This window comes from Pleuronectes platessa, chromosome 23 (assembly GCF_947347685.1).
Source record: "Pleuronectes platessa chromosome 23, fPlePla1.1, whole genome shotgun sequence".
Taxonomy (NCBI): Eukaryota; Metazoa; Chordata; class Actinopteri; order Pleuronectiformes; family Pleuronectidae; genus Pleuronectes; species Pleuronectes platessa.
Genome location: NC_070648.1, coordinates 8,222,647 through 8,250,092, shown reverse-complemented (window position 1 = coordinate 8,250,092; position 27,446 = coordinate 8,222,647). Strand labels below are relative to the sequence as shown.

The 27,446-nt window shown below is 41.4% G+C and overlaps 3 protein-coding genes across 3 annotated transcripts; 1 reads left to right on the top strand and 2 right to left on the bottom strand.

Annotated features, from left to right (window-relative positions):
* The first annotated feature begins 2,448 nt into the window (after positions 1-2,448).
* LOC128430206 (zinc finger protein 37) lies at positions 2,449-6,707 on the top strand. Its single transcript, XM_053416198.1, has 3 exons — positions 2,449-2,953; positions 3,632-4,069; positions 5,235-6,707. The coding sequence occupies exons 1-3, from the start codon at positions 2,647-2,649 to the stop codon at positions 6,470-6,472; spliced, it is 1,983 nt and encodes a 660-aa protein (XP_053272173.1). The 5' UTR covers positions 2,449-2,646; the 3' UTR covers positions 6,473-6,707.
* A 2,895-nt stretch (positions 6,708-9,602) lies between these two features.
* Positions 9,603-12,129, bottom strand: LOC128430348 (eukaryotic translation initiation factor 4 gamma 3). Its single transcript, XM_053416391.1, has 2 exons — positions 11,518-12,129; positions 9,603-10,695 (listed from the first exon to the last, which is right to left on the bottom strand). Exons 1-2 carry the CDS (start codon positions 11,920-11,922, stop codon positions 10,210-10,212), a joined length of 891 nt encoding a protein of 296 aa, XP_053272366.1. The 5' UTR covers positions 11,923-12,129; the 3' UTR covers positions 9,603-10,209.
* Positions 12,130-15,127: 2,998 nt separating this feature from the next.
* Positions 15,128-16,989, bottom strand: rpl34 (ribosomal protein L34). Its single transcript, XM_053416162.1, has 5 exons — positions 16,915-16,989; positions 16,438-16,509; positions 16,249-16,348; positions 15,353-15,456; positions 15,128-15,254 (listed from the first exon to the last, which is right to left on the bottom strand). Exons 2-5 carry the CDS (start codon positions 16,500-16,502, stop codon positions 15,170-15,172), a joined length of 354 nt encoding a protein of 117 aa, XP_053272137.1. The 5' UTR covers positions 16,503-16,509; positions 16,915-16,989; the 3' UTR covers positions 15,128-15,169.
* Positions 16,990-27,446: the final 10,457 nt, after the last annotated feature.

Below are 27,446 nucleotides of genomic sequence, written 5' to 3'. Positions count from 1 at the left end.
AAAAAGTCACTCAGTGCAGATCTATTGTTTGAGTGACTTTTTTTTTATTAGGACACATTGATACACATTATCAGAACGAGAGAGAAAGTGCCATTTATTTCACCTAAAAGTAAGACTGAAATGAACTTATCTTATTATAGTAGACATTGATCCTGTCCAGCTGCATGTCACTGTCTGCACGGTATGTTCCACTCACGCTCTTTTGCATTGTGCTAAGTGTTAAGTAACGGTTTGAATGAATTAACATATCCTCATTTAATCCCAGCGGTAACGTTCAGACAGATTTGAATTGGTTACTACAACATCTGATAAACTTACAAAGGATGGACTGAATGTTTCAATGAAAAGTTTAAAAAAGGTCAAAACTCAAATTGGCTTTGATTCGTCCATAATTTGACAAATTGTGGTGCAGAGAACAAGGTGCTGCTCAACGTGAGCAGAACCAAGGAGCTGGTTTTTGACTTCAGGAAAAAGGAGGCAAAGACATAGAACCCTGTTTACATCAGTGGAACTGAGGTGGTGTTATATCACTGAGAGCATGTCACTGTCATCCCACGTCTCCACTCTGGAATATTCAGACAATAATCATGTAACAAGTTGAGCTTGAACCAAAGAATTAAGCCTTTAATGTATCGTAGTTCTTTTTAAAAGGGCAAATCCCCAATATTTAATTTAATTTAATTTAAATTCAAATCGACTTACAATAAATGCATTCAACCATGAGGGTGCAAACCCAGAACAATGAGAATCACGTTAGTACAACTTGCTTCAAAAAAAGTGCTAAATGTAAGTAAAACTAAACAGAAGCTTTTGTCTATTTTTTCAATCCAAGGTGTAGTTGGTAGAGATGTGTCTTTAGTCTGTTGCGGAAGAGGTGTAAAACTCTCCAACACTCGATTGAAACAATATAACAGATCATACAATTCAATGTAAGACAAACAGTATAAACAAGCAATCGAGTTAACCTCACACTACAGATAATGTCGTATTCTAGCAGAGAAGCATATTTAAAGAACATACTCAGCATTCTAATAGTATTAAGCCCCCAGAAGGCCAATGCACACAAAAAAAAACTAATAATAAAACAATTAAGCAGTAAAAAATAAATAAAACAGAAACCGAAAACAATTAATTAAGGGGGGGTTCCTTGTGAGAGGAAAGTTTAAAGGGATAGTTCACCCTTCAAACTCAATCAAATTAACATTTAAAGAATTTTTAAAAGGATTTTTAAATCTATACTCAGGTGATCTCACCTTGAAATCCCCCTCAAAAAATGTGTGTTTGGTGGATACATTTCTAAATCATGACTTTACATTACTTCACAAAGAAAAACACATAAAAGTCATGATCAATGTTGTGTCAGTATACAAATCTGGGACCTTAATCTTTTGAAAGTCGATGTAGGAGCCATTAATATCTATTGTTGGCATGTCATATTATTTTGGTTAGATCCCCTTAAGTATTATTTTTGGCACTTGGTGGCGGTCATTAGATGCACAGGGCGTTATAGGTAGGGGCATATATGACATGAAATGGAAGGCACAGATAGAAGGAGAGCACTCAGCTTTCACCAAACCAGGGAGAGAGCAGCACACAACTTACAGAATTGGAAAAACCCAATACGTTCATGTAATCTACAACTGCCTCAATAAACAAGCTAAACTGCAAATATCGAGTTGAAATCTGTGGATGCGTGTGCGTGAGATCACTGCTGATCCCACCTGTGTAGTAATGGCAACCGAAGGAGAAGGAAAAAAAGGAAATTATGAAAGTTGCCGTTACAGTTGAAACCACGAAGTTGTGAACAAGTGTACGTCACTCAAACCCAGCTTGAAAGGTCAGACCCACAAGAGACTTTTAGATAGAAAGATGAATGGGGGGATGGAATGCTTTGATTGTGACGTAGGACCTGATTGAAGTTAGAGCAGCACATATAAAAGACAAACGTTTATTTGGAGTCCTCGAAACCAAACCTGCCATGACGGCCATTCAAACTCGCTTTTAAGTGAACAATGTGACAGTTGCAGTCCACGACCAAGATAAAAGCATCCGCTGACATCTAATATAATTTAGGATTTTAAAATAGAACTGGACTTCTTATCCTCGTTTTTTTTCTCTCCAGTAACTTTGGCAATGTACATGCATGAGACTTACTTCAGACCCTAGTGTAAAAATAAACAGATTTTTATTGGATTACAAAAAGCCACAAGTACCTCCTTACTTACTCCTTGGCAAGTACATGTGAATTAGCATTACAACATTTCAATCTTTGAAATGACAACAGTTGACAAACACTGATAGGATAAGCAGATCATAAAGCAGTGTTTTGAGGCTAATTGAGCGGCTTTGCTTTCAACAACAGCGCATTGAATAATCCAAAGAAGCAGAAGACATCGCATAGATTCATCCGGCATCTATGGATATGTGTATATATATATATATATATTTTTTTTTAGTTTTAATTCAGGGTTAGGTATTTGTTGCCCATACTTTAGTAATTGTTTAACATGTACTCCTGATAGACTATTTCTACTGTGCAGTATTAATACTTTAGTTTCCTCGTCGTCCAGCAGGGGTCACTGTTGGGTCTGAACTCGGTGTCTTTGTTTACTTGCCGCGGGCTCTCTTTGCTCGCTCCGAGTCTCGATGTGCGCAGAAAGGAGGAACATATCTGCCGTGCAGCTGCTGCGGGTGTCGGTACATGAGCGGATCAACGCTGCAGCTGAAGACTTTCTGCTGCAGGTGGAGAAAGGAGGAGAAACGGCTCAAGTCCCGTCGCTGAGAGCGATGCTAACCGAGCGGCTAACGGTGGCGGCTGAGGAGATCCTCGCGGTGATTGAGGAAACCATGGCCGAGTACGAAGACAGAGTGGAGCAGTCAGAGCTGGAGATCTGCCGCCAGAGGAGGCTGCTCGATGCCGTGATGAATCCCGAAGTCCGGCTGCACAGAGCAGGTCAGGCCCTGCTCACCGGAGCCGGAAAGCTAGCAGAGCTAAGCTGCTATGTGCTAGCACAGCTAGTGGAGCTAAGGTGCTTCTCTAGCTAACCCTAACCCTAACCAGAAGCATTTGTGAGTTGTGGCTCTAAAATCGACTTAATGTGAGCAGAGCAGCTCGTCACAAACAGCTTCAAGAAGTTGATCTTAATGTTTGACAAAAAAATGTAAAAGCATTAAGACAAAGTGTAGAAGACACAAATATAAACATCAGGTCCAATTTAAAACGTTATTACAGTTCAAAGAATAGCAAATAAGAAATAGCATGACATAAAATAGGAGAATCAGTCAATGACTGAATACAAAGCCTCGGATGTGACTTAATAAAAGGCAGCGACAAACAGAAAAGACTTGATTTAAAGAAGTAAAAGTTGTAGCAGACATGAATTATTTCCTATTTTTCAGCATGAAATAATGAACATAAATGACATTGTAATTCGGGCATTTCAAACCCAGAATTGACCTGCACACTACTGTAGCCTCACAAACTAAATATCATTCTATCAAACTACAGAAGTCCGGTGCCACTGGCTCAGATAGAGACACTCTCTTATTTCAAAAAAGTGTCGATAAAGTTTTTGCTAGTATGACACTGTTTTTTACCAAAAAACATCATACCTCTCTACTCTCCCTGCAGACATCCTGCAACTGGTGGTGAGTAAAGAAGAGGTTCCCTCTGAGCAGCAGCAGTGGAGCTCGTCTGTGGACCAGGAGGACCTAGAGACCCCCCACATTAAAGAGGAGCTGGAGGAACTGTGGACCAATAAGAAGGGAGAGCAGCTTCAACAACTGGAGGAGGCTGATATGAAGTTCACATTGACTCCGTTCGCTGTGAAGAGTGAAGAAGACGAAGATAAACCTCAGTGGACACAGCTTCATCAGAGTCAGACTGAGGAGAACAGAGCAGACTGTGGAGGCCCAGAACCAGCCAGGAACTCAGGTCCTGATGGACATTTACAACCAGGTCCTGAGGACCAGAATGAAGACTCTTGTGATACTGAAGAGCTGGAGATCTGCCGCCAGAGGAGGCTGCTCAATGCCATGATGAAGCTCGAAGTCCGGCTGCACAGAGCAGGTCAGTCCCTGCTCACTGGAGCTGGAAAGCTAGCTGAGCTAGTGGAGCTAAGCTGCTCTGTGCTATTTAAGCTAGTGGAGCTATAATGCTTTGTGCTAGCTAAGCTAGTGGAGCTAAGCTGCTCTGTGCTCGCACAGCTAGTGGAGCTAAACTGCTGATGGTAGCTAAGTTCAAGGTTCTTCCAGGTTTTGTTTATTTTCAGGCCTGGAAAAGTGCTTGAAAAAAATTAAATCCCAAAACTTTTGGAGATGTCATGGAAATTAGTTATTTTCATATTTTCATGTCGTTCATTTATGCTGAGTTTTAAATAATTCATATTCTTTTAAAAGAAATGCGCTCAAAATATAAGCAGGCATACGCTCTCATACTAATTGAAAAGTTCGGTGGGGAAACAGGCGGGATAATGCCCTATGCCAGGGAAGTGTAGATTTAACCAGGCTTGGCTACAAATGGAAAAGTACATGCCATGGGTCACCACAGACAAAGACCTCCATCAAACTATTGTCTCATTCATTTGTGTCATTTAAGCAGTGTTGTGCAAGTTCACACCTCTCATGAACTAGCTCAAAGTTCTGTTAATTTCATAGTTTTAAGGTGGAAAGTGAGAATGAAAGACTTAACTTGTTTTTTAAAGAAAACTTTATCCATCACTATCCCTTGCCTTGAACTGTACTTCATATGTATCAATTCCTAAAATGATTGTTTTTTTTAATTGTTTAATTTCTGCTCATTTTGCCTGTTTATTTATTCATACCAATCATAGTGTTATGCCTTGCTATGAAACCAATTATTAGGCTAGACCTTTAAGTCTATCATTTAAATTTATTCAAAGAATAGAAAATAAAAAGTAGCATGAGACTAAATAGGAGAATGATATTCAGTCAATGACTGAATACAAAGCCTTGGATGTGTCTTACGAAAAGGCAGCGACAGACAGAAAAGACTTGATTTAAAAGAAGTAAAAAGTTGTAGCAGACATGAATTATTTTCATTTTTTCTGAATGAAATAATGAACATAAATGACATTGTAATTCTGGCATTTCAAACCCAGGATTGACCTGCACACTACTGTAGCCTCACAAACTAAATATAAATTATCGGTATGGGAAAAGTATTGTGACCGTTTGAGACCAAAAAACACCATACCTCTCTACTCTCCCTGCAGACATCCTGCAACTGGTGGTGAGTAAAGAAGAGGTTCCCTCTGAGCAGCAGCAGTGGAGCTCGCTTGTGGACCAGGAGGACCCAGAGCCCCCCCACATTAAAGAGGAGCTGGAGGAACTGTGGACCAATCAGAAGGGAGAGCAGCTTCAACAACTGGAGGAGGCTGATATGAAGTTCACATTGACTCCTGTCGCTGTGAAGAGTGAAGAAGAAGAAGAGAAAGCTCAGTTGACACAGCCACAACAGATTCAGACTGAGGAGAACAGAACAGACTGTGGAGGCCCAGAACCAGCCAGGAACTCAGGTCCTGAGGGACATTTACAACCAGGTCCTGAGGACAAGACTGAAGACTCCTCTGAGACTGAAGTCAGTGAAGATGATTGGATTCTGACCAGTGAACCTGGGCCTGGCTTAAATATAAGAAATAACAAACAGCCTCTAAGTGATATGAGATGTAAAACTGATAAGAAACCCTTTAGTTGCTCTGAGTGTACTAAAAGATATCGTTATAAGAGCGCTCTTACTCAACATATTAGAGTTCATTCAGGAGAGAAACCATTTAGTTGCACTCATTGTGCTAAAAGATATCGTTACAAGGGTGCTCTTACTGAACATATTAGAGTTCATACAGGAGAGAAACCATTTAGTTGCTCTCATTGTGCTAGAAAATTTAGCCAAAGTGGTCATTTAACTGTGCATATGAGAAGTCATACAGGAGAGAAACCCTTTAGTTGCACCCAGTGTGGTATGAAATTTAGCCGAAATGGCACATTAACCCGTCATATGTTGAGTCATACAGGAGAGAAACCATTTAGTTGCACTCATTGTGGTCAAACATTTGGCAGAAGTGGCAATTTAACTGTACACATGCGACTTCATAAAGGAGATAAACCATTTAGTTGCACTCAGTGTGGTCAGAGATTTACAGAAAGGGACTCATTAAATGTACATATAAGAAGTCATACAGGAGAGAAACCATTTAGTTGCTCTCAGTGTGGTAAAAGATTTACAGAAAAGGCTCACTTAAAGGTGCATATGAGAATTCATACAGGAGAGAAACCATTTAGTTGCTCTGAGTGTGGTCAAAGATTCAGAATAAAAAACTGTTTAACTAACCACATGAGAAGACATACAGGTGAGAAACCATTTAGTTGCACCCAGTGTGGTAGGACATTTGGCCAAAGTAAAGCATTAACTCGTCATATGAAGAGTCTTCATCCATGCAGTGACTTAGCATAATTGATATAAGTTTACAGCTACGTACGTTGTTTTGACAATCGCTTGCCTATGGTTGATAACCCAAACTCATGTTCAAATTAGATCGTAATCCAAAATGCTGTGTACTGTGTACCCGTTACATTTTGGGGATTAATTCCGTTCTGTTTATCGGTAACTAAACTGCAAGGACGCCATATGTATCTGCCAGGACCTGTCTACGTGCCTAAGATGAGCTACAATAAACGGTCAGAAGTCACTTCTCCGATCTTCTTCTCTCCACCTCACTGTACCATCTGTTTGTTTGACAACCATGGGATCTAGAGCCTTCGGTCGCTCTGCTGCCCCCCCCCATGGAACTCCCTACCACCAGACATTTGAAACATTGACTCTCTCTCCTTTTTAAAATGTCATCTAAAAACTCATAATTTTAAACAGGAATATTGCGTTTGTGTCTTCTAGGGCTGTGCAATTAATCAAGTTTTAATCGCGATTTCGATTATGGGGTCAAACGATCTCAAAACTACTATAATCGAGTTGAAACAATTATTTGGCCTTTTTTTCCGAAAGAGACGCGCATGTGCAATTCAGTCCTTCCCCCATAGCATTCAGCGGCCCAGCTGACTGGCACTCACTCTCAGCCGTAAAGTGAAGGAGGCGAGTTGTGTGTGTGGTGACCGCCGGTGAAAAAAAAAGGCTTGAGTGGAAAAGCAGGGAGGGCAGCAGCACACCATGTAGCGGCTGCGCACCGCTATTCTCAAGCGCGCACCCGCCTGGCTATTCAGACCGGACCTGCATTTCTCTGCGCCGGTCAGCCTGCGATTTTCCGCTTGTTGTTGTATGTAACCCGTTCAATGTAGGGGTTCGGGGGGTAAATGATGATGGTCCTCATAGCCATCCCCCAGCCCTCTCTTTATCTCTCTGTTTGCTTGTGTGCTTGTAGTGGGGGGGCAGATGGTGACATTTAAAGGGGACATATTATGAAAATTCCACTTTTGTAGTGCTTCTACATGTTAATTTGGGTATCTGGCATTTCTACCTTCCCCAAAACTATACGCTTGAGTGCGTCGAATGGGATTACGACCAGAATTGACATCACAGTCAGTCTACATGGCATAGCCCCCCCCCCCAGAAACAGAGATCTAGCGGAGGAGGAGACCGGGGTAAATTACGAGCCACAGCCACCTCCTCAGCTCGGGGCTGAGAAGCTGGGAAGCTACCCAGCGGGGAGCGGGGTTAGAGGTGGAGCTCTGGCCGAGAAGCAGAGCCTGCGGTCGGGGTAAGTTACGAACGTTTGTTCCGGGGACATGTCGGTGTTTGTTTACGGGTAGCAGAGGCGAGCTAACGCAGCAAGTATATATAGAAAACAGCTGTTTGTGGGGAGCTAATGCTAGCTTGCTGTTAGTTTGTGTTTAAAGTTGCAGCACTCTCTGGAATGGTTGCTTGTGCACGTATTTACAGCAGTATTGCAGGGATATGTGGCACCCCACCCGAGAAACATCGGACTGGGAGGTGGGGGGGAGATCCCATTTCGGGTCCGGTGTGGAGAAACAATGCTCTCGGAGGCTAACCCGAGTCGTAGCTTCTGTGTGTTTGTGTCGCCCCAGCAGAAGCAGCAGGTTTAAATAGAAAACAGCTGTTTTCGTGGAGCTTTGTTAGAAAATAGCACCGGAACGTGTTCAAGGACCCCCCCCCCCGGCTGCAAATTACCCGTGCTTTGGCACTCGCTCAGCGGACAGCCTTTCCTGCAAGGCCCGGGCGGCGAAGCGGAGGAGGGGGAGAGAGAGCTGCACCTTATAACTTTTGTGGCCCGTACAGATTTGCTCCACGCACCCCGAACTGCACGAACCGGTGCCGGTCACCAGCAGCTTGTTGCCAACTCCGTCGCTCGCTTTAAAATAAACTCATACCCGGGTTTTAAGTGCATTTCGCCGCAAAAGTTGCAGCAGTGTTAGCCTCCAGAGCTGTAGCCCCTCCACATAATCACAATCAATCGCCGATCGATGAATTGATCATTAAGAATTTCGACGATGAAAACTCCACCTTACAACTATTGCACTAGTGTAAGGTGACCTTGAGTGCTTTGAAAAGCTAGAATTAAAAAGTTGTCTTATAAAAACAAGACTATGTAATTTATGCATTATGAATGCATGAGAGAAAACTTGTTCACCAAAGAAGAGGAGCAATATCCCAACCAGTCCAGACCCTCATCAGTTTGTCTTCAGAACCAACAGATCCACAGATGATGCCATCTCCACTGCCCTCCACTCAGTTTACACACCTCTGGGGGAATTATCATCTACATCAGAATGGATCCTGGACTTCCTCACAAACAGCCCGAAGGGCGGTGTACTCAGCCTCTTCCTGTTCACACTGTACAGCCATGAAAACTCATATCGAGAGGAAATCAACTTGTCGAGTTGATGCCAAAACTGATTTAAACAACTTTAATTGGTCTACATTTTGACAAACCGGTGCTAAATCTACACTTGAAAGTCACTCAGTGTAGATCTATCGTTTGAGTGACTTTTTTTTCAGTAGGAGACATTGATACACATCAGAACGAGAGAAATGCCATTTATTTCACCTAAAAGTAAGACTGAAATGAACTTCTCATTATAGAAGACATTGATCCTGTCCAGCTGCAGGTCACTGTCAGCATGGTATGTTCCACTTATGCTCTTTTGCATTGTGCTTCCGTTAAGTAACAGTTTGAATTAATTAACATAGCCTCAGTTAATCCCAGCGATAACGTTCAATTATAGTATATTATATTCTATTTGTATTTTTAAATTGTTTTTATATTTCATTGCATTAGTAGAAAGTATTACATGTTCACTTATTACTTTTCTGGTGTCATCTTAAATAAAACCTCTATTTAGTTGTCAAGTAAACAAATGAAGAGGACAACATGATCAGATTAACTCAACTTGGAGCTGCAGTATCAGAAAATGTATGAATATCAGTCTGTTATCAGGATTTGTTATGTTTCCTTCTCTTCCTTCATAATTACGGCGATAAGACATCATAAACCAAAATCACACTGTGTAATATCATGTCATATCCTTTATTTAGAATAGAAAAAAGCACAAGTGTATTTACATTCACATGTACTGTGGTATACAATACAATACAACTTTACAATAACGGCGTTCTCCAAAGTCTGTACAGGGTTAAAGTGACAAATGTTGAGTTTACAGTATGGATCAATGAAGACGAGGTGGAAACTTTACAAACCGCTGACTGAAGGAACTGTTCACCTGAGCCGGTGAGGATCAGAAACATGATGTAAACGTTTTGAAAATATCTCATCTCTCATTTGCTATTTGACACATTTTCACAGACACTGATAATAATTATTATACTTGCTTACAAAGTGGCTGAAGATACAAACAGATAGAAAAATTATCTCTGCCGGTTTTACTCTGTTTCTCTGCAGCACTGCGTAAAGTGGCCAGGTGGATAGCATCATGCTGTGGCTCCTCAAACATGAGCAGCCCAGCAGCTGGGTTTGTCTGTCACAGTGTAAAGGTGATCCCTCAACCGTGTCAGATGATGATAACTAGAAATAAGGATTGTTGTAGTTTTGATGGTGTAACTATCTTTATTTTCCTCACTGTGCAGGGCAGAAGGTCTGGACAGTTTCCAGTGATGAGAAACCACCACCAGTTTAAAGTCGCCGAGTCCTCCCAGCAGCGTGGATTGAGGAGATGCCCTCGGTCATCCATCAGTGAGGTTGGTGTGTGGGGGGTGGAGCCTGCTCACTTCCTTGCCTTCACCGTGTCCTTCAACAAAAGGGAGAGCCTTGGTGCCCTCCTCCCTTTCTCTGCGACGAACTTCAGCTGGTTATAGTACGAGTCCATCACCTCCCTGGACGTGACCACCTCCAGGTCCTGCTGGATGAGCTGGAGGAGCTCACAGAGGCTCTCGAGAGACGGCCCGTCTCCATTTTGCAGCAGCCTCCTGATGCAGTAGTGCATGGCTTTGTCATCCAGAACCTTGGAGAGGAACAGCTCCCCAATAAACCGGATGGTATGTATGGAGCGACAGGAGGGTTTGGCGTTGTTTTTCTCTTCCCTCAGTCGATCAATAACCCTCACGTCCCTGACTGGCTCTAGGCAGGACCCCCCCTTCCGAGAAATGTCCTCCCTTTCAAAGTTCTTCTTAAACTCTGCCTGGCAGTGTTTGACCAGCAGGGACCTGAAGGAGACGCTGGCCGACCAGTCTGACAAGGATTGGAATTCCACCTGAAGAGAAGAAAACCATAAGGAAATATTAACACAAATGCAACTCACATACTTAGGAAAACATGGTGATTATTTATGTGTAAAGAATCACTTTATACAGCAAACACCAAATGCAGTCAACAGTGATCAGTGTGTGCTGATTATTATCCTCAACTCTAAATTAACTTATTATTTGATTAACCAAAGTGACGATTCATTTAGTATTTCAGGTATTCCTCAATTAACTTGTTTATGATCATCACAAATCCTGATTTAAATTTTTCCTTTCTTACTATTTTAAAAAAAAAGTACTTTTTGTATCGCTACCCTTCGAATTCACAACATGGGTCAAAAATGACCCTATGTTATTTCATGCATGGCATGAATGTTTCTTTGCTATATCTCTGAAATCAATTTGTCTTCATTTAATATTCCAGATAATCATTAGTTATTTTGTTTTTGATTAACACAAATCATTTAATTTTTCCTTTCTTACCTTGTAAACAAATGTAAATTATTATTAAGAGTTTCTTCACAATCCATCACTAGTGAGAAAGAATATTATGTCCAATACAAAATATATGTTTGTTCATAAAGTAATAAAGGAAAAATAAAGATCAATATTTCTGGTAATCAAAAACAGGATATTTAATGAATACCTGGAATATTAAATGATATAATACATTTATCTCAAAGATATGACCCATGGTGTGCATTAAGGGGTTAGCATAGCTTGTTTATCAAAGTTTTAAATGAATGTTACAACCTGCAAAAAAAGATCAACTTCTCAACTAAGTAAGAAACAGGATAAAAGTAGCTTCCAGTCACAGATGCATCACTTACTGTTGAGAGGCGCTGACACAGATTGGCGAAGACTGCAGCAGAGTCTGGTTTCTTCACGGCCCTCTTGAAGACGAGCTCAACCATTTCCTGCAGGCTCTCCTCACCGTCCATCTCCTCGTGACTTATGAACGCTTGAAAGTTATCCTTGACACAGCTGACGGTCTCCTCAGGCCGGACCTGCTCCTTCCTCACAGCTTCCTCCTCTGTCTTCTCGGTCCTCTGGATGGATGGAAAGCCAAAGGCGATGTTCACCTGCGGCTGATGCTCGTAGGAGGCAGCGTGGAGAAAGCCCACGGGCTTGGATGGAACGCGACGCCACTTCTCGCCCCTCCGATCAGGTGGGGTCCATGGCTTCTTGGAGGAGGCAGATGCCTCCAAGGACACAACACGGGGCCTCCGGAACATCTTTCTCTTCTCTCAATCCAAAGAAACAAGTTCAGGTGAAAGAAACGAGTTCAGGTGAAAGACCAGAGTTCAAATAGATCTTAGTTGACTACAAGTCAAATCCAAAGAACAGAGTTCAGGTGCAACCAGCCAAGTAGTCAGACGAGAACTGAGCGAAAAGTGAAAACTGGCGGTTAATTATGTAACGACAGACTTCAAAGGTACGACAGTCTTCAAAGGTATATATACCTTTGAAGACTGTCGTCACTTGACCGTTGAGCTGCGGGGGGGGGGGGGGGGGGGGGGGGGGGTTGCTATGGGAACCTGCAGTGAAATGCATCAAGGAATTTATCTAAACAACCTATACAGATAGATACACACATACACACATAAATATACTTTCATACATACATACATACTCAAACACTTATGTCTTTTGACCCTGACCAGAGAAGATTAGTGAACTGATTATAAACAACTACATTCTATAGGCACTGCTATTATTGTTTTAAAATACTAGAGATAGATATTAATGCAAAGAATAGAGAGCTGTCGATAGTTATTTCTTACATTTCAAATTTGCTCGTTCACACTCTTGCTCACTGGAGACATTTTCTAACAAAATAGCTAGCTAGCTAGCTTAGTGTTAACATAGCTCATTACAATATTCCCTTTCATTTGCCTCAAGTAAACCTAAATTGAAGCAGGTAACAATCGTTAACAACTACAGATAGCCACATTCTGTAACTACCTGTACTTACAATTTCACTCCGTGCATCATTTACTATGAGCTAAACTCCTTGGCTGTAATCCTGATGTCTTGATGAGAGCTTGGCAGAGTGAGAAAGCCAGCGCAGCAGCGATGCAGACTCCCCAAGGTCCTAGTGCCCGGTCTTTTATTGTTAAGTATGATGAGAGGCTATTGGATTGTAATTTGAAGGTGGACAAAACATACAAACCAGAAACGCACTCACATATGTAGCATGTTAGAGTTATAAATAACTTGTCCATGTGTAAAACAATAGTTTAATTAAAAAAAAAAAATTGCAATACACTTCTTTTCACTTATTCTGGATTTTGGAGCAAACTGGCAAGAGAATTTCCTCTAGGATTAATAGTCTTATCTTCCATTTAAATGCTTCTAATCACTGCAGGATCATTAACTGTGGCAATATAATATATTTCCTTATTTTTATATTTCTCCCCATGCGGCTCCGACTTGTTTCTTGACACAAATTACTGTTTATCCGTATGTTGCTTGTGGGATTTTAAACACACTCATGGTACCTTGACTTTTGAATTCAGTCAAGCATTTAAACCCTTGTTTGACCTGATGTTGATTCAAAATACAGGGTATATGCAGCAATCCTAAAATTAAATTCAATATTTTTTAAGACCCCAGTGCCACTAGGAGCTGTAACCGGTTACATCAGCGACCTATTGAGTTTGAGATTGCAAAATTAAATGAAGTTTGCCAGAACTTCTATGTAGCACTGTCTCAACACAACAGAATTCCGATTTCGGGAATAAAGCTCAAAAGAATAAATTCAGTTACTAAGCCAAAAGGCACAATTTATTTATAACAAAAGCAAAACAGTGTTTCCCACAGGATTAGTAGAGATCATGGTGGATGGACCCTGGACCCTCTTGGAAGAGGATATAGGACATTTTAAAGTAAAGATGCATCAATCTGGTCCACTTTGAGAGACAAATTAAGCGGCTAGATCGAAATAATATGGCAGTCAGAATCTACTTGTGGTGTGAGAAACACTGCACAGACACACTGAGCAGTAAATAGTTCAGTCACCTCTGCACTTTTATAATACTTTAAATAAAACTATTTTGCAGACCGCAGCGCGAATCGCGCTCTGAGACAGACAAGCCTAGCAACGCCGCTCGAGCCCCAGGATGTTTTTGTTGCGCTGTAATGAGGGCTAGAATAAATTAATTCACATCGACTTTTGACAAATATGCTATACACATCGAAAAGACAACACATCTGTAAGCTATTTTATCTAGTGGCTTTATTGTGGAAGGTTGATGTGTAGTTCCTGTTATAAGCAGGGTGTTGGTTGGGACTCTTGTTTTGAAGGGGGGGTTCTAACGGAAGGGGGTGTTGTCGAGAGAGAAGTTTTGAAGTGTGTAGGAAAATAAAGGGGTGTGATGTCCCGATTCAATAACCATCTCTCATGTCATTTTTGGACTGAGGCCTCCTGACAGTATAAGACCGGGGTCGGCAACCTTTACTATCGAAAGAGCCATTTGGCCCCCTCTTCCCTCAAATAAAATGTCTGGAGCAGCAAAACATATTTGATAACAAAGCCAATAAAGTTTTATATAAAGTTATACAATATATATAAAAACTATAGTTTTTTGCATTTATTAAATTATAGAACATCAATAAAAAAAAACTGTTGACATTGCTATTTCTAATTGTTACAAAAAAGGTAAACACCAAACTCTCATGAGGAGGATTATAAAATGCATGTTTAGGCCTACTTTGAAATAAATGAAACACAGAACTGTTTTTTTTGCTCATCTCCAGCTGGGTACATGTGCTCGCTCTGGAAATGTCTTTAAACATGACATTTTTTGTTGTTTGCCAATTCCCTGCCGTAAACCAGCATCGTTGGGGAGTGAAAGCAAATTAATCTATCCACTCAGAATTAAACTATTTCCTTCGCAGATTTTTCTTTTTGGTTATTTATCCATGGTTAGTTTACTGAGGCCGGGGGTTGGACACTATAGCGATGTAATAGGATGTGATGTATTTTTTAGTTGACAAAATATTAAAACAAAAAGTGAGAGCAGGTTAGACTGGAGGCGGAAACTGAAGCTCGGTACAAACCAACTGCAGCGCTGATCTCTGAGCAGCTGTGACGAGAGAAACTCAGGTGTTTTAACTGTTAACGAACGAGCTGTGTCTCTGAGCGAGTGAGCGGGGCACAAACACATTTGCCCGCTCCTGGTATTTCATGACAGCCTGATACGATGAAGTTTTAAAAAATGAACGTGACGTTCATAATACGAAAAATGTGCACAGGGAGGGGCTGAAGAGCCGCGGGTTGCCGACCCCTGGTATAAGCGGGAAAAAACCATCGGCTACAAGGGTCTTGATTTCCCTTAATTGATATATGAACTTTCAAGACCCCGCGGACACCCTGAAATAATAATTGTTGCATTAGCTATTTTCAAGCATGAAAAAAACAAAACAGCAGCCAATGGATTTGTTTGTCTTTTTTTTATTGTGGCAATACAAATACACACTTTACTTAGATTTCTGGCTCTGTGCCTGTGCCTTCAGCACCTTGACGACGATCTTCTGCTCCTCAATCAGGAAAGCACGCTTGATCCTGCAAATAAAAGCAAATATGAATTAATAATTCAAGTTCTTGTCACTAACATTGTTCAAGTTTCTCAGTGAGGGTCAGGAGATGAGAAATCCCTTTACCTGTCGCGGACACACTTGGCGCACATGGAGCCTCCGTAGGCCCTGCTGACGTGCTTCTTGGTCTTGGAGAGTCTCATCAGAACCTGAGGTCTAACAGCCCGAATCTGTGGGACAAGAAAACGTTAGCGACAGACCACCCACATCTGGGTTGTAAGATCAGTAGAAAGGTCAGCTGCTCTGTTTATAACGTACTAACGAAGACATGACCTCCGGGTAAAATCCAGAGAATTGGCCTAGGATTTTACCCAGGGTTTCCCTTTCACACATGCACATCGCAGAAGGAGATTTTCTGCACAGACACGTTTACAACAGCATCAAATCCTCAGTCGTCTTCAGACGAGATAGCTGTGGCTCATCAACAACCCAAACTCTCGTGCCATTTATCTTTGTGTTCTCCGTGTCTCTACTAAGAAATGTTTTTTAGGTTTCCCATCTGTTGGATGTTAGGAGCGCCATCCACTCCCCCAAATATTATACTAGGTCAGGCAGATAAAGTCTGTAGAAACTGCGGAGCGTCTCACTCAGACAGAGGATCCTTGGAGTCCAGTGCATGTCTTTAAGAAGTATCTACTGATAACTAGTTTAGAATGTTTGTGAGAACTGATGAGTCAACTTTACATTGTTCTTAAAAAACCTAACAGGAAAAAGAAATCCAGGGATAGGAGGCAGGATTCAGTGTTATGTCATCCATCACATAGAATTACTGCCAATCTAAATTAGAGATTAGAAGAACCCCCAGAAGCTGGTCAGGTAGCTGTGGTCCATGAAGAGTAACCATCATGTCATATCTGACACCGATGTAGCTGAGGCAGGAGACCCACATGTATTTAAGGAGGTCCCAGCCCACACACACTTAGAACAAGGACCCTAGGCCCGACTACGATGCTTAAACTTACTCCACGCAGTCTTCCTGGGCAGATGCCACATCCGGACTTGGGCGCCTTGCCGACCTTCTTGGTGTACAGGTACACGATGCGGTTACCTGGTGTCCGGGACCTACGGGACAAGACGGTAATGATAGGTTACAGTCACGGTTTCGGCTTCACGACCACACATCCACAGAAGCCATCACAATGCTCACTCACAGTCTGGTTTTGTTTGAGGCGGTGTTGTAGGACAACCTACGGCGGTAAGTCAGGCGCTGCACCATTTTGAAGCTGTAAACAAGACAAAACGCTCCCGGTTAGAAGTGATGCTAGGATGCTAACTCTGCTAGCCATGCTACGAAGTCTCCGTTATTAACCAAAACATTACACCATTATTACATTGTTTGTTTTCTGCAACATGAACATTATTAAAAGCTTGAACTACACGTTAAATACGTCCATTATTGACGTAATTGTGCACTGCGGCCATTCTCCATCGCTCGGAGACCGGGGACGGCATGATTAAAAAAAATACCCATAAACCCCTCCATCTACTAAAATCATCGCATCGTAGAGGATGGTGACGTTTCTCTTAGTGATATACAAACTTTTATTTGACACGTTTACTCCTAAATCGGAGGATTGCGGTGGATTTTCAGACCATAATCTATGAGAGGAAAGCAGAAGCCGCCATACCTGCTGTCGCCGAAACCGGAAGAGGAAGGAGCCAGGCGGGTGTCACAGGTTAAAGTTTGTCCCGCGCAAGAACCGTCGCCGCCGCCAATACTGCCCCCTGCTGGTGCTTTGGGTTCCTCCACAACAACATACACGAGGTCAGTATGAAAAAGTAATGAAATGCTTTTGTTTGTGTAGTTTTTAGATATTGATATTTGATGGAGTGGAAAATTTAGATTTTTAATGGGGGGGGGAGCAGAATATTTTCAGTGGTGCAGCAAAACGCAACTAATTTATGGGTCGATGTACAAGATCGCAGTCTTTGTTTTAGTTTTTTTCTACAAAAGGAACTCGCACAGAATATTGTTCTATTATAATAGATGACAACTTTCTTAATTGTATTATCGCTGCCCATTAATGAGATCATTGGAGGAGTCCTCCCGAACTCAATGTAACTCTCAGCTTTGTCCAGCAGGGGGAGGAAGTTAGCCATTTATGGGACATTTTTCAGTTTAACTCTAAATGGGAGTAAATTAAGGCAGTGCTAATCTGACAGCCTCACAGGCATCAATTCAAAAAAAAAATTAAGTGAAATTGTGATTTTTTTTTTCTTTCTTTTTTAATTAACAGGACCGGTTACAGTGGTAGTCAACTATAGAATGGTTTCATAATAAGATATCAATATAACGCCACCTCATAGTAATAAATCATTTAATCTGACAAACGTTTCTGAATAAAATCTAACTACAGACATGCATGTGGGTTATACATTTGAGAGATGTAGTAGGAAGTAACATTAAATGTCAGTCATAAACAAGTGATTTAAATTAAGATATTTCCCTAAAAACTAAAATGTGAACAATTCTGCAGGAATCGTTGCAATTATACAAAACACAGGAAATCGTATTAGTTAATGGTGAGATTAGCACAATGGAAGTTTAGGTGTAAAAAAAAAAGTCATTTAATTAATCGAAACATAAGGAATTAGTTGTTTTTTTTCAGTTTTGTCAGGTGATCAGATTTAATTCATCCCACATTCAGCATTAGTGTTGTGTCACACAAATCAAAGCAACAGCCTCTTTCATGGGTTTTGTAACACAGGACATATGCAACACATTTGGTTAGTTCATGAACCGCGTTGTAACACTCATCAGACAAATGGATGCCCCATTTAAAGCAACACTATGTAACTTTTACTAATTAACAGACCTAGAAGTCATTAAAAAAACAGCGTTTATCTCCAATATTCAGTGAGGAAGCGTTTAGAATATGAAGAATTCTAAACAGAGTTTGGTGGATTTGTTCCAGCTGCAGCTCTTCTGGTTCCGGAAGCCGAGGATCATGGGTAATACACACAGTGGGACTTACACAGTCAGAGATCCGGTCAAAAGATTGATAGGATTTGTTATTTCTCCAAATGAAAACCACTTTAACGCTCAGACACAAAGCCGAACAACATTAATCACCACTCTTGGCTGCAGGGGGCGCTGTTGCTCAGTAAAAGTTAAATCGTGTAGCTTTAAATACAAGAAAGTGTGAGGAATTATTTTAGAGACAGTTTTGTCTGAGGGGATGAGCGGCTCATTTTGTACATGTCCCAGCAGAGGAAGCATAGGCGTCATCTATAATGCGGCTTATACAACATGTTGTGTTGTCATGGGGTAGTGTTTCCTGCCTGACAAGTCAAACTGTCCAACATGGAAAAAAACCTGTTCACACTTAATGACCGAGTCCCACCTCTTTCTACAGGCGAGGAAACGTATTTTAAAGACAACACCTGAGTCGTCCAGCGGATGGCAGGTTGCAGGACGGCACAGTGAGAATGGATGAAGTTCACAATCTCTGGGTTGTCATTTCAATATCTAATTATACTGCACGGAACATACCTACTTCTCCTGTACCTGTGCAAAGGAAAATAAACATCTATTTATCTATCTATCTATCTATCTATCTATCTATCTATCTATCTATCTATCTATCTATCTATAACAGCAGAAAGATTGAGATCAGATACATATAGCATGTAAAACACTCTGCACAGGGCTCTCATAACACGAGCCAATATATCCTCTCTCTGATATAGCTGAAAGGAATATTTTTTAACTGAGTGAACCTCCCTAATACAAACATTTATTTCGATTTACAAAAACTTGATAATTATCCAGATCCACACCAAATTTCACCAGTTTGTATATGAGCACACTTCGTATGCCTTATTTCTGCCTTATTTCTTGAGAAGTTCACCAAATGTGTCCGGAAATAACCAGGCAGAGCTCCCTGCACACATCTAAGTGAATACTCAGGCGCATAGAGGGTCAATACGTCCTCGACAGTATTGAAGAACGAGGCATTTATTGCTTTAAAGTGATGATTAGATTCATCATCACAAGCATTCCCTTAAATCCCTTTGACAAGTATTTTTTTTTCCAATATCTTCTTAATGATCTTAGCCGGGGTTTTCCTCCACGTATTTTTCAAATGACCATTACTCAGCTGAAGAGTGGGGGAAAGCACCTGTGCCTTTTGAACAGTACTTTGTCAAAGAAACAGTCTATGCTGACATGTCCAGGTACCAAAAACGTTAGCGTTCCAAACGTCTCTAAAAATATGTGAAACTTCCCCCGTCATCAAAGAGGTGCTGTGTCACGAAGCTCCGTTAACAGATGGTCAGCTTGGCGTCCTGTTTGTTGGACGCGTTTGGCCAAAGCAAAGTTCAGTGACAGCACGACGCTCTGTACTGAACAGTGTGTCTCCACAATTCATATTTGTTTATGGAAGACACTACCTGTCTGGCTTGTGCTTCACTTAGTCTGAACTCACTTTGGTCTGCATTCGGTTTTCACATATAATTATTTTACACATTTTACGAATTTTTTTTTTTATTGTTTCATGATCAACTCTTACAGAATAAACCACTAAATGATGTTTGACACGTGATTTATTAAGATTTTTTTTAAGCCGAAATAGTACATGACACGTAATGTATATTATCAGTTTTTAAGTTTGTTATTCATGGCATTTTTCTGAAAAAGGTCTCTCAAAGGCATTATGGACACAAGTCTGTCTATTAATCTTCATACCTGCAATCAGGCACTCTTGATTTTTATCTTGCGTTTCTCAAGTCTAAATTAGTCTCACGTTGGGGAAAATGTACTGTGACGGCAGGGAAAGGGGACAATAAAGAGAGAAACACTGAAAAGATAAAATAAATATATTGAAATCAGACTGATCCATCTATTGTGAATGTTATCCTGGCCAAGTTCTGTGGATGACCTCCGTTTGCCTTGTGTGCACTTCCGACAACGTCTGGGTAGGCTCCTGATGAGTGGCTCCTGATGAGTGGCTCCTGATGAGTGGCTCCTGATGAGTGGGCCCAGGAGGAACCCAAGTCTGCTGGTCTCTGGTGAATGCCAATCGAGCTGCGTGGTGCTGGGCGTGGTGCTCATTTTGCAGGGCTCTGGCAGTTCTCTGGCGGTGCTCCTCCTGCTCCTCCTCGCACAAAAGAGCAGATACCGGTCCTGCTGCTGGGTCGAAGAAGAATCAGTCAGGAAGGATAAAGAGAGAGCATGCTGTCTTTGGCCAGGTTAAACCATTCCCCGTTATGAGGCGGTCCTGCTTTAGCTTCTCCATTGCACCTGTTTTCACCTTCATATGCATCAAGGCAGGTGAAACTGATTCATAATTGATATCCCTGTTTAGTGTCACTGACTTAGTGTTATACAGATGATTATTATACACGATTAAGTGTTCCCCTTGATTTGTTTGAGCAGTATATATAAACACAATTATATACATGGTTGTGCCACATGACACTTTTTTGGGAAATTCATTTAAGGGACTCAAATTTACAATTTACATCTATATTTAATACCTTTTAGAAAAAGAGTACTGCACAGTTAAATCAGTCAAACCCGAATACAGATTATCGACTACATGCACCTTATTTATCCTTCTATATATAAAGTAAATGACCCTCAGCTCCTCATACACAGAGTGTCATTTTTCTGATTGGAAACTTCATTTTTTTTTATTACCGGTGACCTCTACAGGTTGAAGCTAGTTCTACATGATCTGCTAAGGGATTGATTTGATTAAATCCAGATGTGATGTGACCTGGGATTAACCCATCGTACACGAGAGGTCTCCGACAAAGGGTGTCAAGGAGATTCGTGCCAACTCCAGGGCAAACTGAGGCACAAATAATTAGTAGCGCTCGCAGGCACCCAGACCACATATCAATGGAGAGTGTAATTTCCATGTTAATCCAAGAAATTCACGATTCTTGGATAATCTTGGAGGATTTTTGTTTTTTAAATTTTGAGGAAGCCCCACGTCGCCTCCCCACTCCGCCAGTCCAGACTAGTCAAAGATGAACCACATCACCTTAAGTGCACTTGGTTATGCAAGCCTCCCCACCCCAAACCCCCACCCCTCCATATCTCCTTGGGCTTTCTGTGTAATCTGCTGAGATTTAAACCTGCTGCTCCTGTTTAATAAATCCACTGCGATTAAAATAGGATTACAGCTCTGCTTTCGCCTTCCTAATGACATCAGAGCATGAAACATTTTTCCACTTTTTTTTTCTTTTTCCATTCATCTGTTTTTTTTTGCTCAAACTCTCTCGTTCACCCGCTCCCTTCAACTTAACAGAAGGGCGGTGGCGGCGATTTTCAACTTCTTTCCCTCCCCTGCTTCCAAAAACTCATCCATGGAGCCCAGCAGGTCGGCCCATCTGTGGGACAGTCGATGGGAGGATTAACCTCATAATGCAGCACACATCCTGTATCAATGCCGTCCTTCTTCCCATCAGACTTCTCTGTGACCGATGGCGGCCAAAGAAAATATGCTGCAGCGTCTGTTCGTTGGTAGATCGAATCTTGAAGACCTCGGTTCAAAATCAAATCTCTACTTTTTGCCTCTGTCTCACGGATGCAAAGCCGTGAAATATTGAGTTACAGCCTCCAGAGGTCACAAGGACAAACCGCACATGTTGTCCCGCCTGCTTTTAGTCATGTGAAGTCAAGGATGGAGCGAGCAGATCAATAAGTCTCCTCTGTCTTGTTTGTCTTTCTGCATTGTCCTGTCCTGCTGCAGTTAATTGCTGTATGGTTAAAGAGGGCAAAGATTAATTGGATTTTTTACTTGGGATAAGCTCAGGACCCCAGCAGAGAAATCTTTTCAAAGATAATGTATTCTACTTTAATACTGTAGCTTAACAACCTCCAGCCAAACGTATAATGTGGACGGGAAGTGTTCGATTCTGCAGCTTCTACGGAACTTTCAGTGTTTGCTGATGATGTAAAAAGGCTCACGAAGGGGATCACGTTTTGAGTTAGAAGTCTCACCTCAGATAAAATACTCTAGTACCTCCTCCCTGCAATGGTTTACGGTCTAGTTCAGCAGTGACTCTCTGTTAACATGTGAGCAGCTGACGGATAAATCTTTTTGCTGCAGTTCTTTTTTGAGACTAGGGGGATTAAATGGTTCCATGCAGTTCAAAATGTAATATAAAGGTTCACGTTTGGTATAAGGAGACCACTGTTTCATTTGTAATTAACATGATCAATCAGAAATGCAAACGTAGCACAGAGGTTAATCCTCCTATTATCTCTCCGAGACCTGAACTGGGGTTCACATTTTATGATTAAAAATACATAAAGTGGATTGATTTTCTATGCTGGTGGTGTGCCTCTATAGCGGTGGCATGACTGAAATATCTACCCAACTGGCCTAATTACCCATCAATCTAACTACTGGATTCATTCCAGTTCAATTTTGTACAGACATTTGCGATCGTTTTCATACACGAGCTCCAGAAAAGGTCCGGACCCAATCTTCTGGACTTTGTCTTTCATATATGAAGAACGCGGCAGGAGATTGTCGCCGTCAGACGCTTTCACAACAACAGGAACATGTTTTTGTTTATAGCACATCGACAGCTGCAGACCGTATACACCTGAAGCTCTCGAATCTCTGTCAGCAGGCTCTACATGTATGCCACCTTCTTTAATTCCCTAAATATGGACTCATTCCTGCTCTATTCTCATATGGGCTCACTCAGACATTCCACCAGGGGGCAGATACCCTGACTTTTCATATATGGCGCCATCTAGTCAGAATCCATACGTGCAATAGCAAATTTGGTTCCTGACCCCAATACCTGCAACTTTAATTTCATTATAATCAGTATTTGTTTTGCTAATTATCACATTTTATCATGCTAAAATACTAAACAAAGATGGTGACCATGTTAAACATCATTATGTCACGTTAAAGCATACTGAGCTTTGGAAGGAATGTGCTGAAATGTTTCAATTTTACGAACATTTCAAATACAGGCGGAGTAGAGAGAACAATAAGTAAATGTATTATGTGCTACAGGAAACCCAACAATTACTAAACACAAAGAACAGTAGAACCATGCAACTGCAAATGAATTCGGTGACGACAAATGTGAATTAGTTTGAACCTATTACCTCAGCCATTTGTAAATGCTGGCTGCACTACTCAATATAAATGTGGCCTTGGACCACCACTCAAAGCGGGGTCTTACTGATCAGGGGATCATCATCATCATCATCATTATTCATTTCTTTGAGAGCTACTAAAGCTGCTAAAATGATTACTCCCACCCTCCCCCTGTTTTTAAGCTGAATGGTCTCCCTATGTTATCTTTGAACAGTCTTGCTATTGTGTTAGTGCTCAGGCCATTTGCCTTTCAGAGAAAATTAACCCGGCCTCAATGATTCACTATTTACACTCCGAGCATCCCACTGGTGCCTGTGCACAGTTTGTTTTGCTGACTGCATTTTCCTAAGGGGCAGGTGGTCTGTCCAAGCCTCTTTGTGGAGACCTGTGATGGTGGGGGGTTGCTAATATGAGGGTTCAACATCTAATCCAGCAAGTCTCTTAGAAAAGTCTCTTATCCCAGGGCTCTCCACTTTCACTGCTTCCCTCATCTAAGCGTCAGTGAAATGTCCTTGTTTAATAGAAATAATTCAACCAGCTTCAGTCAATTGTCCTTTCCTCTCCACCGGAAAAAACTTGCTTGGTTATCATCACCCTGTCTATCCCCCGCTGCCCCCTGCCCCATTGCTGACAAATCCATACAACTATGTGGGGCACAAAGGCTCGGATTTAGCTGTCGGGCCAAAGCGAGGCTGGGCCGGGTGGGGGGCAGGGCCAGCATGGAAATTTCTGCTGTTTTTGCCGGAGCACAGATTTCAGACGAATCAAAACAATTGCCGCCATCGCCCCCTCCAAACCCCCTTCCGCCCCACCACAGCCCACCTGACCGGTGACAAGTCATCACTTTTCGGCTGGAAACGTTGCCAGATGGGGGCGGCCCGTTTGGTGGCGTGCAGCGGAGGCTTGCGTATGCACTGGGGGGGCCATTGTTTGGAAAAGAGCTGACGGCCTGGATGGGATCTCATTTGATAGGCAAACATATTGACAGATCTAAGTCGAAGAGCCGGTTTCACGGGCCCTTTTTGTGACGATGATGTTTACCGATCAGATGCATGCGCTCATGCAGCTAATTATATCAACACAAACCAATCTGATATTGTGACAGTGTGTGTGTGTGAAGAAGAGTCAATATTCAAACCAACCTTTTGATTCACCATCTGCAGACAGGTTTATAACACAGGGTCCACATACAGATAGTTGGGCTTAATCCCAAATTAGATTTTTATCTTTTCATATTGTGTCGTCCTCACTCTTTGAAGTCAAAATAGAATTTCCTCAAACTTTAAAGCTAAGGGTATTGGATATGTATTAAGTTGAGGTACTCACAAATTACATTTATTAAATTTAAATGAATTCTGAATCCTTAAGTGACGAACAGCCACCTGGCTAATTGGCTAACTGGCTAGCAGTGTGTTTTTCTTTTGCCCCGGAAGTATGTTGTGTTACCTTGAATAAAATTGGGAATTTCGTTTGGTGTGAACATGATTGGAAACATTTGGATAATATCAGTGCAATAGTGAATACAAAATGTAACATAGGTCTTGGGGTTTTTAGACATTTTAAAGAAGAATTCTTACATATTATATCTTTAACTTACCATTCAGCAAAATATAAACTTCCATTGCCTCTGAAAATGTCGACCGACAAGTCACAGGTCATGAATATCCCAACAGAGGGCCGTTCATGTGGACTCTTCTCATATTAGACCCCCCCCCGGGCTCTGAATTCAACCTTAACCCTGTATTAAAACCCCACTTCTCAACTTTATATGTTGAATCTCAGTTTGAAAAACTCTCTCCCAACCACAAAGGACGTTAAAATACTCGTTCTGAAAAGTAAAATTAACTTTGTGTGTGAAATTAACGTCATGCTCTTTAATTCCTCAAAATGACAGATGGGTGGTGGCAAAAACCCAGCTGCTCAGTCCAGTCTTATCAAACCCCAGCCATCTGATCGATGCAACCTACTTACATGTTCATTCACCACTCCGATCCTCTTTATAATCAGCTTGACAGTGGCCACCAGCTTGTTCTTGTGGAAAAAAAAACATGGGCCTGGTTGGTGAGGAAGCCCACTGGCAATAGCCCCAGTGTGAAAACCAGTGCATTATGGATGTAGCGAGGCAATTGATCTCAATCACTTTGAGCAGAATTAATAGTCGTCTGGACGTATGGGTGCGAGAGCATTCCACTCGGGGGCACTTTGGTCTGGTGATAGGGAAAAGTGATTGACTTTAGTCTATGAAAGTTAAGTCTTCATGGGTTATTTTGACATTAGATAAATGAGAATTCGCTTTGTCGGAAAGAGTTAAGATGAGGAGGCCCTCGCAAACCCACAACAACAGCAGTTTTCCTCCTATTTCTGGTGGGAAGTCTAAAATAAGCTAACCAGCTGCTGATGGTAGCCTAATATACATAATAATTGACAGTGTAAACAATCTCCTTATCTAATAAATTGGAAAGCATATTCCCCAAAATATCAAATATACTACTTAAAGCCACATTTTGCTGTGATGGAAGCTTTCACATCCACTGTGATGCACGACGTATTTATAGGATCTCATCAACTATTAATAGACATTCGTACGGCACATTTTCTTATGGCTACCAAGAACTACCAAATCAGCTAATTTTGCACATTCGACAAAACGTCTGACTATTGACCATCTTAGGTAACTCGAAAAATAATGCTCTGCTCCCTGTTAGGTAACAAGAGGCGGCTACTGTGGAGAGCAGAGCAGAGAGGGGGCAATCAATGAGGTCAGTGAATCATGATTTATCATACCGCACCAGGACAAGAGTGTCACACATACTTTGTCACACTGTGTAGAGATTGGATGTTGCGTCTCCCCAGCAGGGTTTGACCCGCCGACTAATGCTAAGTTGTTGGGGGGGGGGGGTTATTTGACCTTAGTGGAGATGATGCAGCCCCGGGACCTATAGGGATGACGATCATGTCAGATGTAGCCTGGGTATTAGTGACACATTCAAATGAAGCAAACTGGCACATAAAGAATGCACAACTCTTTCCATTGGTACTAAATAATGCCAAAAGCTTGGTTCAAATATTGGGGAATTTGTTTAGTTGCTTTCTTGCTATGACTTAGAGAAGAGGATTGACACCACTATCCTGCTTAGAAGCTGTTAGCCTATAGCTTAGCTTTGAGTCAGTCAGTTGTATCTGTGCTCTATAGCTCTGTGATTTTCAAATGGCTTTATAATTGTCCACAGAATTTGAGGAAAACGTATATGTTCAAGTCCAGGAACTCAAAGCGGTTTCAAAAATGTAAAAGGCCTTTAATTAAATGGGCTTGAATCTTTATAATACACCAACGTCATCAGGGTAAACTGACCAAGTACTTTCAGTCACTACAGGTGGGCAGGGTGAAAATATGCAATATTGTACTTGGCCTCTAGGGGGACTTTACGATAAATACAATATAGTAAATAGAATTGACAAGGTCCTCCCACATTTTAGCTTTTTTCTTAACCTCTAGGGGCATGACACAACAAAATGGAGGAAGTCCCCCTACCGGCTGTCAAGAACACCATTGTTGTTAACCCCTTGATACACAACAAGGGTCAAAAGTGACCTGTATTAATTTCCTATGTTATTTCATGCATGGCAGTGTTTCTACTTTCTCTTTGAAATAAATAGGTATTCACTAAATATCTTGTTTCACATGACCACAAATCATGTTTATTTCTCCTTTCCTAGTCTTATTTTACAATCGATTAGTGCGAAAGAGAATTCAAATAATTAGCTTTTGATATATTATTTTCTGGCTAGTTAACCATAGCTATAGATCAACAAAATACAACTTGACATAGAACAGCTTATACTGAGTGTTTGCTGGTCGTAATCACTCCAGATGTTCAGGGGAAAGGGTCATAAAGATTCTGAGTCAAAAATATCTTATGCTAATGACCTAACTTGGAGTGCCTGGACCTGGATTTTTCATACGTACGTTTTTTTTTTAAACATTTGATTCCCTTCCATGAGCACCAGGGGGTTTTAGGTACACCATAAGCTACCTCTCTGTGCTTTAACATTGTTCTATTGTTTGCTGTCTTTTTTTCAAGTTT